Below are 13,628 nucleotides of genomic sequence, written 5' to 3' on the forward strand. Positions count from 1 at the left end.
ACAAAAAAAAAAAAAAAAAAAAAGTTATAGCTTCTAACTGTGATTACCTGTGATCTGCACTCCTATTATATTTCTAGCTTGTCAGTTTTGAGTTTACTCCACCCTCTGTGAAGTTTTATTTACCTTACAATTACCTCAAAATGTCCACATCTTGGTAGATCTCTGTCTCGGGCCTTGCTCAATGATGATCTCTATGGTAGCTTTCCATCCGTTCAGCCATCCCTCCCCTTCCTTAACACTTCACCTACCTGTGACTTGGCAAAGCATCTGAAGTTACACAGGACTTCACACACTAACTCTGGAAGATTGATGTGTGGGGGAATTCAGGTAACAGCTTTCCAAGGAAATAAAGTTTGGTATGAGGATGGAGGGTGTGAGCAAGAGAATCAAAGGGGAGTTAAGAAGGAGAAATGCTATTTCTGGACAGAATCAAAATATCTTGATGGCACAAATTTGCCCCAGCTCCAGAAGTGGCTAATTCAAGTTGACACACTGAACTCGGCTAAGAAAAGGCCCACGTCAATGGAGAATGCAATTTAGCAGCTCCAAGTCGGAAGGGAGGTAAAGAAAGTATGGAAGAGGGGCCAGGGACTTAACTCAGTGGCACAGCACCTGAATTACAAGCACAAAGTCCTGGCTTCAATCACTGGTACCAGGAAAAAGAAAAAAGAAAGTATGGAAAATACAGGACATGAAAACAAGAGAATTCCATCACCATCTCCTCTCGCCAGTGCTATCACTATGTAGTTACCTCAGAAAGCCACACTGTTAAGGTTTCCCCCTCAATTGCTAAAAGTTGACTCTGTGCTGCATGGAGCAGTGCACACCTGTAATCCCAGCACTTGAGAGACTGAGGCAGGACAACCACTGAAAGTTCAAGGCCAGCCTGGTCTACACAGTGAGTTCAAGGCCAGCCTGGACTACATAGGGAGACCCTGTCTCAAAAAAATTGATTCTGCTAAATAAGTAACGAAGTAATACACTTTATTTAACATACGGCTCTGGTATACGTGTTGACTCTAACATGGACCAAACCCGTGAAAGGCCACATGTTAAAAAAATACACCATCCTGAGCTAGTGATCAAACATTCCACGACATCGCTGATAAGCTGTTCTCTGTACAAAAAACCATTTAAATCTAATTACTTCATTCTGCAGTTTTGCATTTGTTTGCTTCGTGTCCTCTAAGGAGGCCAGAGTTTCAGTCTTCTCTTTGGTCATCTGTTCCATTATCTGCGTGGTGTCTTCTGCAGTCTGGGCCTCCTAAACACAAGAAAACACAGTGAGGAGGGAGCACAGCCTACCGGACACCACCAGGCCAAGCTCAGGCCATGCTGCTCAGGCAGCACTCAGGCTGTGTGGCTGAGACCACAGAGACGAGACAGCCCAGCCCAGCGCTAATGCCAACAGACAAGACAGGAAGGGTCTGTTTTCTGATGTGTGACACAATCACAGACCCTTACCAGACATTTCTCAGTGAGTCAGCTGTTACACAACTCCCATCCCTTCAGACCCTTCTGAACCTACATCTTCCCACGGCACTTCTGAGTTACATGACCAAGTATGCTCTCAGCATCCCCACCCACACTGGAGAGACGCTGTTTGGTGATAATAAAGAGTAATACCCCTATGTAGCTGGATTTCTCTTAATCACATTTACTGTTTTGAGTTTAAAATACTATTGGGGGGAGGGTTCTAGGGAATGAACTTGGGCCCTTGTGCTTGCAAGGCAGGCAGCAGAACCACTGAGCCAAATCCCCAACCCCTGAAATACTATTTTGCTATCTCAAATTTGAAGCCTTTGAAATCACTTAAACTGGGATTTTTTTCACATAAAAATTTAAATTATCAAAAATTTAAAAATTAAAATTATTTGGGCAATTATAACATAAAACTGAAATGCTTCTTGAAACATATTTAATGGAAAAGTCTAAGGGAAACTGGATAATGAATATAATCAAAACTGTGAATAAAAAAGATGTATGCATATGAAGACAAATTATTAGCTGCTAAATATAAAAAAAAATCATAAAAATAAAATCTCTCAGGTACTTGATTACAATTTCATTTGCTCTAGTGAAATTTAAGGGGATTTTGCATTAGGCTAACCCAATTCTTGGCCAGAGAGATTTAAGTGGAATCCTCCAACCCTAAATAGACAGACCCACTCAGACAGCTAAAAGCCAAAGAGCAGATAGGATATTTCAATTGTTCTATTGCTCTTAAGTCTTATAAGAACTACAGTTAGCTTTCTCACAAAGTTTCTCCATAAACTAATAATAAATCATTTTTATTCACAGTCTGCAATGCTTTCCAAGTGGAGAGAAACTACTGTAATTAGACATTTAATAAAGAATCGCCCTTTCTCACTACAGAGAAGAGCTGAGACATACAAGCAACTTACTTAATGGAATGAATTCTCGGAAATGCAAAGAAGAAAAATCACCTAAGCCACTAACATTAGTGCACAGGGTTAGTAAGTAATCCAGGTGCTCGATACTTGAACCGCTCACTTTACCGTGAATGAATGAAGAGTCTCAAGCTCTCTAATTTTATGGGTAAGTTTGCTCTTGTCTTTCCTCAAAGTACGGTTTTCACTTTGAGACTCTAGAAGATTGGCTGAAATGTGGCTGTTGGTTTTGGCCAGCTGGCTAATTTCTTTCTGGAGGATGAAGTAGCTTTCTTCCAGCTTTTCTTTCTCCTTCAAGAGCTCATCCCTTCTCAGCATCAGTTCTCTTTTCTCAGCCAGAAGGTTCTTGCTGTCTTGCATGACCTTGGCTTTCTCAGCCACCGTCACCTCATGCTTCAGCCGAAGGTCATCCAGGATCTTGGTGAGGCAGCTGTGCAGCTCCTGCAGTTCTGACTTGGACTTGGACAAGGTGGCAAAATCGTTTTTCAGGGTCTCTATCTTGGCAGCGAGCTGGGCCGTTTCTGCACTCAGGAGTTCCTTTTCCTTAATAATCTCTACCACTTTTTGCTCAGATTTGGTCTTTTCTTGGATTAGTACAAACTTCTCGGACTGGAGCTGCTTGGTACATACTTTCAACCCCTCTACCTCCTGCTCCAGGAGCACTAATCTCCCTTGGAGTTTATTGTTTTCATACAAGGATGACTCTTTTTCCTTTGCTCCGGCTTCTTTTTCTAGGACTAAGGACTGCTGCACTTCATGGACCTCCTCATTTAATTTCTGACATTCTTCTTGCAGGTTCAAGCCATCCCTCAGCAAAATGCTCTTTTCACAGCAACAAGTCTTTAGCTCGGCGTTCAAGTTCTCCCTCGCTTGCATCACAGTGGTGTGCTCCTTTTCCAGGTTCCGTTTGGCATTCTGCGCCTCTTTTAGCTTCAAAGATAGGTCACACTCACTGGCCACTAGCTCTGGGTTTTCCTTTTCTTTCTCCTGAATCTCCTTTTTCAGAGCATCAATATCACCAAGAAGTTTCATCTTCTCATGCACAATTATTCTTCTGCTTGCAGCTTCCTGGTCATATTTCCTCTTAAGGTCTCCTATGGCTTGGATGGAATTTTCTCTCTCTGTAAGTAAATCTCCATTTTGTATTTCCAGAGCTGATTTTTTTTCCTTTAAGAGACTCTCCTGCTGCTTTTTAAGCTGAGTAATTTTCTGACAGGCCACCTCCTTCTCAGACATGAGGTGCACAATCTTCTCATTCAAGCTTATCTCAATATGGGAGGTCTCTTGAGACTGCTTGTTAAGTTTTTCGGTGATGACCCTATTCTCACTCAAAAGTTCTTCCTTCTCAGACAGCAGCCTCCTCTCTGAGGCAGCCCAGGTCTCTTTCTCATGGAGAAGCTGAATGCACTCTGAGTCTGTGACGGCCCGGCTGGCCTTGATCTCTTCCAGGAGCTTCGTGAGGCTCGTGTTGGTGGCCTGCAGCTGCCTGGTCTCCAGCTCGGCCTTCCTCAGCGCTTTGCTGGCAGAGTCCAGCTGTGTGCGCAGCACCCCAGCTTCTGTGCTGAGTAGCTGCTTAAGCTGCAGAGTGGCCTCCAAACTGGCACTCAGCTTCTCCTGACCCTGACGCAGCGAGTCCCTCTCCAACTGCAAGTCTCTGTTGCTCTGGAGAAGGCTTTCTCGTTCTGCTGTTAAGGCTCGGCACACACTGTCCAGGCCTGACTGCTTCTCAGCCGTTGCCTCCTTCTCAGCAGTGAGTGCCTCAATCTCCCGGGCCAAGGCCCTCTGATCTGTGACGAGCTCCTCGTAGGCGCTCTGAAGCTTCTGAATGATGTCATCCTTGTCTTTCACCAAGACGAGGTTTTCGGCAGCAAGCGTCTTGACCTGATCCTGCACACAGCCTTTTTCTGCCAGAGCCTTCTCGGCCTCTGCTGCCAGAGTATCTCTGCAGAGCTGGAGCTCGTCGACGAGCACCTGCAGGCTTGCTGTGGAAGCTTGCAAAGACCTGTTTTCCACGTGTATCTTCAGGAGCTCTTCTTGAGCAACACTGATTTCTTGAAGCAATTTTGCTCTCTCTGTAGTCAAAGCTTCTTTATCAAGATGTTCCTGCTGGCAAAGATTTTCAGCAGCTTTCTTCTCTTCCAAGGCTTTCTCCTTCTCTAAATTAAGAGTTTTGTTCACTGACCACAGTTTCTGCTGGTCTTGCTGAAGCAAAGTTATTTTGGCCTCCACTTCTACAAGCTTTGTTAAAAGCGAACCTTTTTCTACCTTTAAAGTATTTCCCTCCTGTGCAAGAAGCTGCTTCTCTGATTTCAGACCCCTCAGCTCTTCTGACATTAGTTCAATTTCTTTTCTGGCTGATGTTAACAAATAAGTTAGCGACTACAGAAACAAAAGACGGAAAGAATGGAAACAAAAATGAAATCAAGCAGACAAATGCAAGCCCAAATAACTTAATGTAGCCTAAGTCTTAAAAGTTTAAAATTTTCTACAATAAATTTCATAGAAACTGTGTGAACAAAAAAAAACCCCAGTAACTTGATTTTAACATAAGGGTGTAAAATTCTCCCCTGCCATTCCAATTATCCAATTATTTTCATCATAGAAAAGATTCATAGAAAGGATTTATTTACTTGTTAGGCTGGGTTTTGGTTTTTTTTGTTTTGTTTTGTTTTGTTTTGTTTTTTGTACTGGGGATCAAACTCAAGACCTTGCACTTACAAGGCAGATGCAGCACCACTGAGCTAAATCCCAGGCCCCACTGTCATTATTTTTGAGACTGGGTCTTACTATGTAGTCCAGGCTGGCATAGAACTAAGGTAAACAAGGCTCGCCTCAAACTCACGGCGCTCCTCCTGCCTCAGCCTCCTGAGTGCTGGGATTATAGGAATGTGCCACCACATCGAGCTATATTTGACACATACGATGCCATGGTCCACTTTATTAACAGGGAGTTGTTATTTTGGCTGGTTTGCTTTCTGTGGTACTGGGAATTAAACCCAAGGATTTACACATGCTAGGCAACACATTTTGGCTAAAGGAGATTTCCAATGGAGTGGTTTCAAGTTCTTTATAATTTCTCTGTACTAAATTCCTAAGTAAATATTTCTCAAACAGTAAAAATAAAGGCACGTATTTATTTTTCTTTGAGCAATAAAAAGTTATATAGTAGTAGGACAGTTGAATTGCACTGTCACTAGTCAAAGAACATACTAAGATAAAGCCTGACACTATACACTGACGTTCAATAGACATAACGATACTCCATTCACTAGTTGGACGTGTCTTCCTTACCGCCCTTGAATCCAGCTTCCTGGTTAATAAGCTCACAGAGCCTCCCTGGAGACAGAAAAGCCTTATAGTGTTCTCACTTCTAACCCTTCCTAGAAGAGCTCTGCTCATCCCGTGAGCTCCCTCCAATCCTGACTCCCACTGGGTTGCTGGCTGTGGCCGCAGTCTCTGGCTGTTCTGCAGCTTGTCTCTCCTAACCCTAATGACAAATGGCACAGGCTCAGCCAAGATTAGAGGAAGATTCTTTCCCACACCAGAGTCTACTACAAGCAGGCACACAGAGCTCAGGCAAGATAAGAGGCTTTGAGAAAGCTGGGTGCAAGCAGCACAAGGGGTGGTTGGTGACAGCAACACAGGACACTCAGGGAAGGGCCTGTAGCCACCACTGGCCCCAAGAGCAGCTGGTACAAAACACTTAACGCCACAAGAAATGAATTCACTACCCTGTTGTGTAGGCAGAGGCTAGCGCTGGACAAGGCTAACTCAACACAACCCATCTGCTGCTGCTTCCCAAAGTACCCTGAAGCCTCGCTGCCGAACCCCAGCAAGCACAGCACAGCCCACGGCTCCCCAGAACGTACTTTGGCTCTGTCAGCCTGTACTCGCAGTTCTTCCATCTCCTGCATCAAGCCTCTGTTCTCCTCTTGGACAGACTTTAGCTTCTGCTCCGTCTCCAAGAGCGTCTTCTGCAGGCTCTGCAGGATTTCTTCGTGCTTTGTTTTTGTCTCGGAACTGATTTTTTCATACCTGGCTTTCAGATCCTGACACTGGTTGTTGCTCGTTTCCATCTTCCTTTCCTGAAGAAACCCCAAGGGAAGAAGTCAGTCATCTGGCCATCTGCAGACCAGCCCCGCCTCACTGACAGGAGATGCTCCCATTCATCCTCTCCTTACCAGGTCCAACAGTTTTCCCTCCAATACTTGCTTTTCTTCTTCATGCTTTTTGGTGGCTTCTTGCTGGCTCTGTTCAGCTTTACAAGTTATCTCCCCAATACTTTTCTGCAGAGCACTTGCATTTTCATTAGCTTTTGTAAGTTTTAACTGTAATTCTTCTACACATCTACAACATGTTTCAATACAAGGCATCACATTTTTCATAAGAATGTTTTAAATTTAATTATATTAAAAAGTCACAATTATACTGATTATAAAATTTGAGTAATCAATAACTTCTAAAATAGGCAAATAAAAACAATAACAGCCTCAAGTACATACTGAGACCCTGTCTCAAAAAACAAAACAAAGGGCTGGGATTTAGCTCAGTGGTTCTGCTGCCTGCCTTGCAAGCACAAGGACCTGAGTTTGATCCCCGAACCAAAAACACAAACAAAACAAAAACAACAACACCAACACCAAAAAAATTTAACTTGCCTGAGGAATAATTTTAACAAATGGGATTATAAATACATTGCTTAGAATAACAAATACTGCGATTGTGAAGGTTTATTTTACGTTACTAGATTAATAAAAAAATGAGTGACAAATAAACACATAAAAGAAAATGAGTTTCAAACTGGGGAGGCCAATGCAGGAGGAACACAAGTTCAAGGCCAGCCTGGACCACCAGTAAGTACAAGGCAAAAATTAAGTTTCTTTTTTGGTGTTGTTGAATTTTTTTCTTTCTTTCTTTTTTTATTTTTTTGGAGACAGGGTCTCACTATGTAGTTAAGACTGATCTGAAACTCACTATGTAGCCCAGGCTGGTCTCAAACTCACAGCGATCCTCCTGCCTCACTCAGCCTCCAGAGTGCTGGGATTACAGGTGTGCACCACCACACCCGGCAGAATTCTAATGACTCTAAAATGTGTTCTAACATTTTTTGCCTTATAAAGCAAAATTTTTCATGACAGCCATGAAAAAAAATTGAACCCAACAAGAATCTCAGAATAAAGACAAGAACAGATATTGATAAAAGAAGTTTTAGTATAAAAGAAGCATAACATACTAAGAGCATCAAGAGCTCTGGGATCAGATGACTCAGATCTGAAACCTCAGACCAGTTACTCAGCCCCAGCAAGCCTCAGTTTCTTTCCCTTGCCAATGGAGATAATGCTATATAGTACTCGCCTCATAGGATTAGTATGAAAATTGGAAAATACACTCCATTATAAGCTGCTGGCACAGAGCATGGCACACAACAAGGCCTTAAAGGGTGCAACCTATCATCACACTGAAGCAAGTCAATAATATCTTTAGGACCAGAGATTTAGTTCAGTGGTTCTGCTGCCTGTCCTGCAAGTGCAAGGTCCCAAGTTCAATCTCCAGTAACAACAACAATATATATATATATATTTTTTTTTATACACACACACACACACACACACATATATATATATTTAAATGCTTGTAAAAGGTGTTACTGCCACTGGTAAATGACTGCCTTTTTTTATAAATCACTAAGAGGCAGAGCCGAGCATGGTGGCACACGCCTGTAACCCCAGCACTATGTAGTTGAGACTGACCTGGAACTACGTAGTCCAGGCAGGTCTCAAACTCACAGCGATTCTCCTGCCTCAGCCTCCTGAGTGCTGGGATTAAAGGCATATGCCACCAAGCCCGGCCAAATCCATCATTCTTGACAAGTGAGACAGGTAACACCATTTCAAAACACTACACAGTTGATTTAAGGACACAGTAATGTAGTAACACAAAAGAACAGAGGACTGAGGTGTAGCTCAGTGGTAGAGCACTTGCCTCGCATATGCAAGCCCCAGAGTCTGCTCACTCACACTCACACACACACACACACACAATGGAAGAGGGATAGGAAATTTTAAAACACAACAACTCTCAGCCTTTTGTCTGTCCCCCCTCACCCTAGACCTTGCTGCAGACCCGAATGTAAAGTAGACTCTTCTTCCACTTTTTGTCTCTCTAGGCATACCTCTCTTTCAGACGCAATTCATCGTTCATTTTTGTCAGCTGAGAAGAATTATCTCCTGACATCTTCATTATCTCAGCAATATCATTTTCCAATTTTTCCTTCGCCTTTAGCAAGTGCTCTTCTCTTTCGTCTCTCTCTCTAAATTTTGCCTCCATATCTGAGTATGTGTAGGGAAAAAATGGTATTGCTGGGTTAAGAGTAAGAAAATATACAGAATGCATCCCTGTTCTAGGATTGCTGGCATATAGCAATGCCTGTCCTCATGAAAATCATACATTCTAGCCAAGACAACCGAAAACAAACAGGAAAAAGAAAAGATTAATGGCCAGGCATGGTGGTGCACACCTATTAGCCCCGCATTCTCAAGGCTGAGGCAGGAGGGTCACTGTGAGTTCAAGGCTTTCTGAGCTACACAGTAAGACCCTGCCTCAAAAAACCAAAAATAAAAAAATGAAATAAAAAAGAAAATAATAATGTAATAGCAGAGATAAGTGCTAAGAGAGAAAAAAATGAAAGCAGAGAAAGAAAGAAGCTGGGAAGGAAAGGGGTTAAACTTCTAGATGGGGCCCCTCTGAGATGATGACATTTAAGAGCGAAGGCAGAGAGAGGAAAGACAAGTACAAGACAACCAGGCAGGACCACCCATGACCAATATCAGCAAGGAGGCCAATCTGATCACAGGAGACTGAGCAAGAGGAAGGGAAGTCTGAGATGAAATTCCAGCCATCATAGGGCCTGCTGGGGTAGGGTCGAAGCTTTTACTGAGAGGGGAGATGCTGGACTAGCTGGGGCAGAGAAAAGACATGACCTGACTTCCTGTTAAAAGGATCACTCTGGCTGCTGTGCCGAAAGATGCAAAGGGGCAAGGGCAGTGGTGGTAGTAAATGGTACGCTGCTCCGGTCATTCATAGGACAGCTGGATTTTATCTGGATCAAGGCTAGCGGTGGGAGTGATGAGATATGATGGATTTTAGGTTTTTGGTTTTTGACTTTTTCTCCCCCAGTACCGGAATGGAACTCCAGGACCTTGCGCTTGCCAGGCAGGGGCGGTGCCACTGAGCTAAATCCCTGGCTAGGTTTTTGAACACTGAAAACATATCAAAGAGGACGTGCTGAGATTACATATCTCATATCTCAAATGAGTATTTCATATATTCTATCTAATGAATGAAGAGGTTACACATGAATAGTAAATATGTTTTTGTAATATAATACCACAAATCCTAGGAAAACTAGGGTATTTAATTTTTAGTCACCAGAGATAGCTCCTTACCCGATAAATTTTCTCTCAACTTTTCCAATTCAGAAGACAGCTTGTCAAACTCTTGCTCCTTTTGGTGTAATTTATTCACAGTTTCTATTTAGAATAAAATTAAAAGTTTAATGTATTTCATATTTAATAGGCCAATCAGATCTCGGCTGTCTTACAACCCAATCAAATCACATACTGTGGAATCTGAGAAGAGGACACAACTTGCCCCATGGCGAGCCACACCCTGAGCACAACCACGAAGCAAGGGTGTGGCTCTCTCGCCTCCCCACATCTTTGCGGCAGGCAGGTGCCAAGTCAGCCTTTGCCACACATCCCTCCTCCTTCCAACGCAAACTTAGTGAAGCAGCCAGGGGTGGTGGCCACACTGGGCTACGTGGTGAGCTCAAGCCTGGCCTGAACTACACAGCAAGACCCTGTCTTTAAAATAATTTTTTTTCTTAAATAAAGCTATCAATGACAAAAATTTAAGTAATACTTTGTCCAGGAATTCTTGCATTTTAATATAGTATATGCCCTAAGTCAAAAGAAGAAAAAATTGGGAGTTTGAGGCTCCAGGAAGCCCACAGAAACCACTGTTTGTGGTTTCTTCCAGGACAGGTTTAGACTGCAGCAGTGGCCATCCCAGCCCACTCCAGGAGGAACAGGATATGCCTTAAGGCAAGCTGCACAGACTTCTGGTGGACCTACCTTGCATACTTCTCTGAACAGTGACAGCCTCCTCTGAAGCAGCAGTAAACTTTTCTTTCTAAAGAAAAAGAAGCTGATATTCAGAACAGAATGATCTAAAAATGCTAAGAATAAACTATCAATTTTAAGTACAATGTTATCTGCTTTTTGTTGCCAATTTTGTTTCATTAAAACTAACACACTTAAAACAGGCGTTCCCCAAGTATATCGTGCACAAATGCATGTATGCCCGAGGGAGACTGCCTGTGTGTGCACATACATGTGTAGGCATGCATGTGAGTGCAAGCAAGTATACGTGTGTACACACTGATGTGAGTACACGTGCATCTGTACACACGTATGCTTTGTCCTCGCTTACCCTTAAGGAGCACCCTTCTCTTCAGAAACCTCCCAAGGCCATAAACAGAGTTCTTGATGGTCTTTTGCTTTTGAGAGTAATCTGAGGAACTTAACTAGATTCAAATCTAAAATCTCACATCTGGGCCTGTGTCAGCAACTTTTTAAACTGGAAAGGTCCACTGGTCCCCACTGTTCAAGGTCTCCTGTCATGACCTTGTCAGTAGCCCATGTCCTGAGATGGGCTCTGAGCTAGCTACACCAAGAGAGGATTCCCAACTAACTTGGGCCATTACAAGACTGACATGCAGCAACAAGTTCATCAAAACCCCCACACCGCCCACCTGGGTTATCCCTAGGGGCAAGCGTTCTCCAAAGAGCACACACAAAGATTCTCAAAGTTAAAAAGAGAAAACATGGTCTTCTGAAAGTTTAGGAAGGATAGCAGAAAAATGTGGAACTCTTTTTTTCAGTCACCTATTACAAAATGGTGATTCCTAGGCCAACTTTTTCTCAGAGTGTAGATAAAATATTACATACCAGAGCTATCCAACAAAATTTTCTACTTATTACTGTTTGGCCATCATATGGGGCTAATGAGCACTTAAATGTTGCTAGTGCCAGGTATGGCTGTACACTCCAGTTCCCAGCACTTGGGAAGACTGCCACGTTTGAACCCAGAGTAGGCAACCGAAGTGATTTAGTGAAACTGCTCTCAAAATGTAAAAAAAGCGGGTGAAGAGACACTGGGAAGGAGCTCAGTGCAAAGGTTCTAGGTTCAATCCCCAGTATTGCCAAAAAGAAAAAAAGTAGCTAGTGCAACAGAGGAACTGAATGTCAACTTCTCAACTTTAGCTCATTTAAACTTACACAGCCATATGCGGATAGTAGCTACCACTGAACAGTGCTTTATGGTAACTATTAAAAAGTAGAAATTTAGAATATTGGCATTTAGATAAGAAAATGATCACACACTTTCATTCCCTTCTCTGTGATTAGCAGAGAGGTATACTGAATGGCAAATAGGAAAGCACACGGAGGAGCCAAGACAACAGATCCTTAACAGCTACTCTTTCTCCCATTTTATTTTTCCATAAGCTAAGAGCTTTCCTCTTCATAACATATGGGTACCTGACCACTGTTAAGGACTGAGGACTTCTTCCCCTGTCTTCCACTTGAATGAGGTCAGGTTTTGGCATGGGGGAAACTCAGGAAAGAAAAAAGTTGAGAAAAGGTTTTAAGAATGAAACTGGCCAGAACCCTGCCTGGCCAACAGAGGGCACTGCAAGGTGTTGCAGCTTGACTGTGCTGCTCTGCACATCACAAAGTTGGTGGGAGCAAAGCTTGCAGTACAGTGTGCTACAGGGAAGGGCTCTGTGGTTCATAAACATCAAAACGTCAGAGTGTCAAAATGTCTAAAGGAATAGGCTTTTTTTTTTTGAAAAGTAACACTTACCTTTACTACTAATTTGGCTTGATCCAGTTTGCCCTCATGGTATTTATCAGCCAGTAATTTTAACCCACATTTTGAAAACAAGAAATAGCTGTGCAATTTGAATTTATTAAACAGGAAAGGGCAAGTAACCCTGAGATCCAGATTCCCAACAGATACTTACCAGAATTTGAAGTTCTTTTTCCAAAGCCTCTTTCGCTTGACTGACTTCACTCAGATTGTCCTGCAGGCTAGTAAGCTTTAGCTCTTTCCCTTGGAGCTCTTTGGTAATGCTACTAGCCTAACATAGAGCAGTACATGGTATAGAAGTGAACAAAAAGGAACAAAAAAGAATGATAGTAACAAAAAATAAGACAATGTAAAAATTATGAGAAACACAACCAAATAAAACTTAAAGAAATAAAGTGAGTTTTTTAATTCTAAGAAGCCAGTGGTTTTTCAAAAAATTTGTTCATTGTTGTTGCTGTTTTGAGTCAAGGTCTGGCTATGTATTCCAGGCTGGTACTGAACTCACTATGTAACTCAGCCAGCCTTGGCCTCTCAGCAATTCTCCTGCTTCAGCCTCCTTAGTGCTGAGGTTACAGGTGTGCACCACCACACCTAGCCAATTCCTTCTTGATATGATCATCTAATAATAAAAGTCAAAATAACTACTTTGCTATACTTAAATTTGGACTATCAGCATGATCTAAAACAGAAAGTGCTAATGCTTACTTTCAAAATTAGCTACTTAACCTATTAGACTTAAAAAACCTTAATGCTAGGGGTATAGCTCATTGGGAGAGACCATGCTTATCAAGTGCAAGGCCCTGAGTTCAAACTCCATCACCAAAATAAAATACGATAAAATAAAAGCTTTAACATATAAATGGCGGGTCCATGTAGTCTGTTATTTGTTCCTGTTTTTGTATATGCCAAAAGTATTTCCATGTTTAAATCCAATTTTAAAATCCAATTAACCTGTGTTTCGATTGGTATTTCAGAAACACATGAGAATGGAGAAAATTTTCCTGCAACTAGTCTGTCATCTTCAACAGCAGTTGCTTAGCAATTTCTTGCTGTTTATCTGTCCTCACCACTCCCCATTTAACCATCACAGCCCTTCCTTTTTTGCTAGTAGAGCAGTTTCAACATTCAACATCAGTGTCAGTGCCCCAACTAGTGGCAGACAGGGAAAGAAGCTCTCAATCCTTAAATATGAGGATGACAAGTCTAGTTAATAAGAAATGCAGCTGAAGCACGAGGACCCGAATTCAATCCCCAGTACCAAAAAAAAAAAAAAAAAAAAAAAAAAAA

General features: G+C 42.3%; 1 protein-coding gene across 9 annotated transcripts in view; it reads right to left on the reverse strand.

The window, feature by feature from the left end:
• Clip1 (CAP-Gly domain containing linker protein 1) overlaps positions 1-13,628 on the reverse strand; it is a 118,915-nt gene that overhangs the window by 30,381 nt on the left and 74,906 nt on the right. For 4 of the 9 annotated variants that reach the window (XM_033762458.1, XM_033762459.1, XM_010604358.2 and 1 more), the window contains exons 12-19: positions 12,496-12,612; positions 10,544-10,601; positions 9,857-9,940; positions 8,584-8,740; positions 6,593-6,758; positions 6,281-6,496; positions 2,520-4,790; positions 1,148-1,264 (exon numbers count right to left, since the gene is read on the reverse strand). In XM_033762458.1, the coding sequence (XP_033618349.1) occupies positions 1,148-1,264; positions 2,520-4,790; positions 6,281-6,496; positions 6,593-6,758; positions 8,584-8,740; positions 9,857-9,940; positions 10,544-10,601; positions 12,496-12,612 (3,186 nt within the window). The remainder of the gene's footprint in view (positions 1-1,147; positions 1,265-2,519; positions 4,791-6,280; positions 6,497-6,592; positions 6,759-8,583; positions 8,741-9,856; positions 9,941-10,543; positions 10,602-12,495; positions 12,613-13,628) is intronic. The other 5 variants (XM_010604372.2, XM_010604370.2, XM_010604369.2 and 2 more) reach the window with 2 other exon arrangements.

Source organism: Fukomys damarensis, unplaced genomic scaffold (genome assembly GCF_012274545.1).
Source record: "Fukomys damarensis isolate Sample0158 unplaced genomic scaffold, DMR_v1.0_HiC HiC_scaffold_12, whole genome shotgun sequence".
Classification (NCBI taxonomy): Eukaryota; Metazoa; Chordata; class Mammalia; order Rodentia; family Bathyergidae; genus Fukomys; species Fukomys damarensis.